This window comes from Solanum tuberosum, unplaced genomic scaffold (genome assembly GCF_000226075.1).
Source record: "Solanum tuberosum cultivar DM 1-3 516 R44 unplaced genomic scaffold, SolTub_3.0 scf00382, whole genome shotgun sequence".
NCBI lineage: Eukaryota > Viridiplantae > Streptophyta > Magnoliopsida > Solanales > Solanaceae > Solanum > Solanum tuberosum.
In genome coordinates, this window is record NW_006239306.1 from 516,183 (window position 1) to 518,476 (window position 2,294).

General features: G+C 33.8%; 1 protein-coding gene across 1 annotated transcript; it reads left to right on the forward strand.

The window, feature by feature from the left end:
• Window positions 1-312: 312 nt before the first annotated feature.
• Window positions 313-1,828, forward strand: LOC102605484 (RING-H2 finger protein ATL20-like). Its single transcript, XM_006362085.2, has 2 exons — window positions 313-545; window positions 1,467-1,828. The coding sequence occupies exons 1-2, from the start codon at window positions 318-320 to the stop codon at window positions 1,689-1,691; spliced, it is 453 nt and encodes a 150-aa protein (XP_006362147.1). The 5' UTR covers window positions 313-317; the 3' UTR covers window positions 1,692-1,828.
• Window positions 1,829-2,294: the final 466 nt, after the last annotated feature.

The following is a 2,294-nucleotide window of genomic DNA, read 5'->3' on the forward strand; positions in this document are numbered from 1 at the left end:
ATTAGTTGTCATGTTTCACTTTTAAAAATCATTTTGACTAATTAATATTTTAAAATATATTTTCATCAAATTAACATGAGAAAAATTGTAACTTATAATACTTATCACATAATTCTTGAATGTCTAGATTTTAATTACAATATAAAATATTAGATTAATCTGATGTAATTTAACTTTAAAAATAAGTCAAATTGACTTTTGACAATAAAATATGATAATTAATTTGAGACCGAAGGGGTAACAATTTAGGAAATCTTGTTATTAATTGGCTTCTCTCTAGTTTCGTTGTCATCTCACAAATAAAACTTTTAACAAGCATGACTTCTCGTGAAACAATTGTTTTAGTCCTAATGGTTACAATTTCCCTACTTGTACCATCCCTCCTCTGTTTAATATGTATAGCGTGTCGATTGCATCTCGACGCCATTCGCCGGCGTCGGCTCCAGGTTCTCGAGGCAACATCTACGTTGCCTCGGGAATCCTCTGTGATAGTAACTCTACCTACTTCAGGCCTTGATGATTGTACGATTCAATCGTACCAAAAGGTAATCAGAAGGAAGATTTAGAACGAGTTCTGTAAGTTTATTTTAAATTATTAATTTTTATTTGAAATGCATATGACATATAAATTAGGTGGTGGAAGAGATAAGATTAAGAATGAAGTTATTCTGGATAAGGTAGGAGTGGTATTTGTGTTAGACAATATGAGGAAAGCGAGATTGATTTAGATGGTTTGGAAATTGGACATGTGAAGAGGAGATGTGCAGACACCCAATAAGGAGGTGTGGGAGGTTGGATATAGTAGACACGACGAGAGGTAGAGGTAGGCAAAAGAGATATTGAGGAGAGGTGATTAGACAGGACATGACGAAGCTTTAGATTAACGAGGACTTGACCTTAGTAGGAGGGTGTGGAGGTCGTGTATTAGTATAGAAGGTTAGTAGGTAGTGAAGTGTTGCCTTGTTTTTTGAGGGTTCAGGTTTATTGGTGTTTGTCGTTGTATTAGTCGTAATATTAGTCGTATTCTTGTAGTTCTTGCTTTTGATATTTATCATCATTTGTTAATTGTGTTTGGGTTACTGCACTATTTTTTGTTGTACTTAATCCTTTCTCGTAGGTTTTGCACTGCTTCTCTTATTAGTTGTTATATGTTCTTCATTATTTTCTTTTTCTTTATACTTGGATTTGCTCACTTGACCTGAAGACTTCACGGAAATAGTCTCGCACACTCTATCCTTCCCAAATCCCACTCATAAAATTTCACTGAATATGATATTATTGTTGGTGTTGTTGTTGTTTTTGTTCTCCTATCTCTTATAAGTTGAATTTTCTTTCTTGAGATTCCATCATATTTTTCTAATTCTAATAGTATATACATAAGCAAAAATAAATAACATTAAAGCATAAACATATGATCATACTCAATTTGAATTCACTGACTTTAAATTTTGAATTCGTCTCTGTAGGTAGTCCTTGGTGAAAGTCTACGACTTCCCGGGCTTAACGCACTAACTTGCCCAATATGCCTGGTTGAGTACAGTGCTGAAGACTCAATCAGGCTCATACCTATGTGCCAACACTGTTTCCATGTCCAGTGTGTTGATGAGTGGTTGAAGATGAAGTCTACCTGCCCTGTTTGCCGGAATTCTCCGCTTGATCATCACGAAAACGAAAAGCTTGACCAATTATAGTTGATGCAATAACTGATATTATCGAAGAATGTGGTGCCATGGTTGGATTGTTTTTTAATTCTTAACCAGAGATCTCAGTTCGCGCTTTGAAAATATATATCTTTTTTTTGTAGAAAGGATTTTATCCTGTTAGTGGACTTACTGACGCGAATCCAAAGAAAAAAATTTATTAATTGTTGTTGCTCCTCTTGTCAATTAAGTTAAAATCGATGTACACGAATTTGCTTTTCCAATATGATTAGGTCTATGAGTTGGTAGACAATGGGTTGCTCAAGTGGTAATACTCCCATTCAAAGATAGTGGGTTCGCTTCATCAAAAGAGTAAAAAAGACAAGAGCTTTTAAAAATAGTATTTTCTCGTTTTAAGAAGAATGACCTATTTTGACTTGGCATGAAGTTAAAGAAAATAAAGATGATTTTTTAATCTTGTGGTCTTAGATTAAAGTTATGTCAAATGTACTAAAATGTCTTTTAATTTTGTGGACTTAAACATGTTACCTGAAACTAAAGTGTTGAGAAAAGGGGTCATTCTTTTTTAAACGGAAAGAGTAGTGAAAGTCGAGATTTTCCCCAACGTATATATTCTTTTTTAAATAGAAAGAG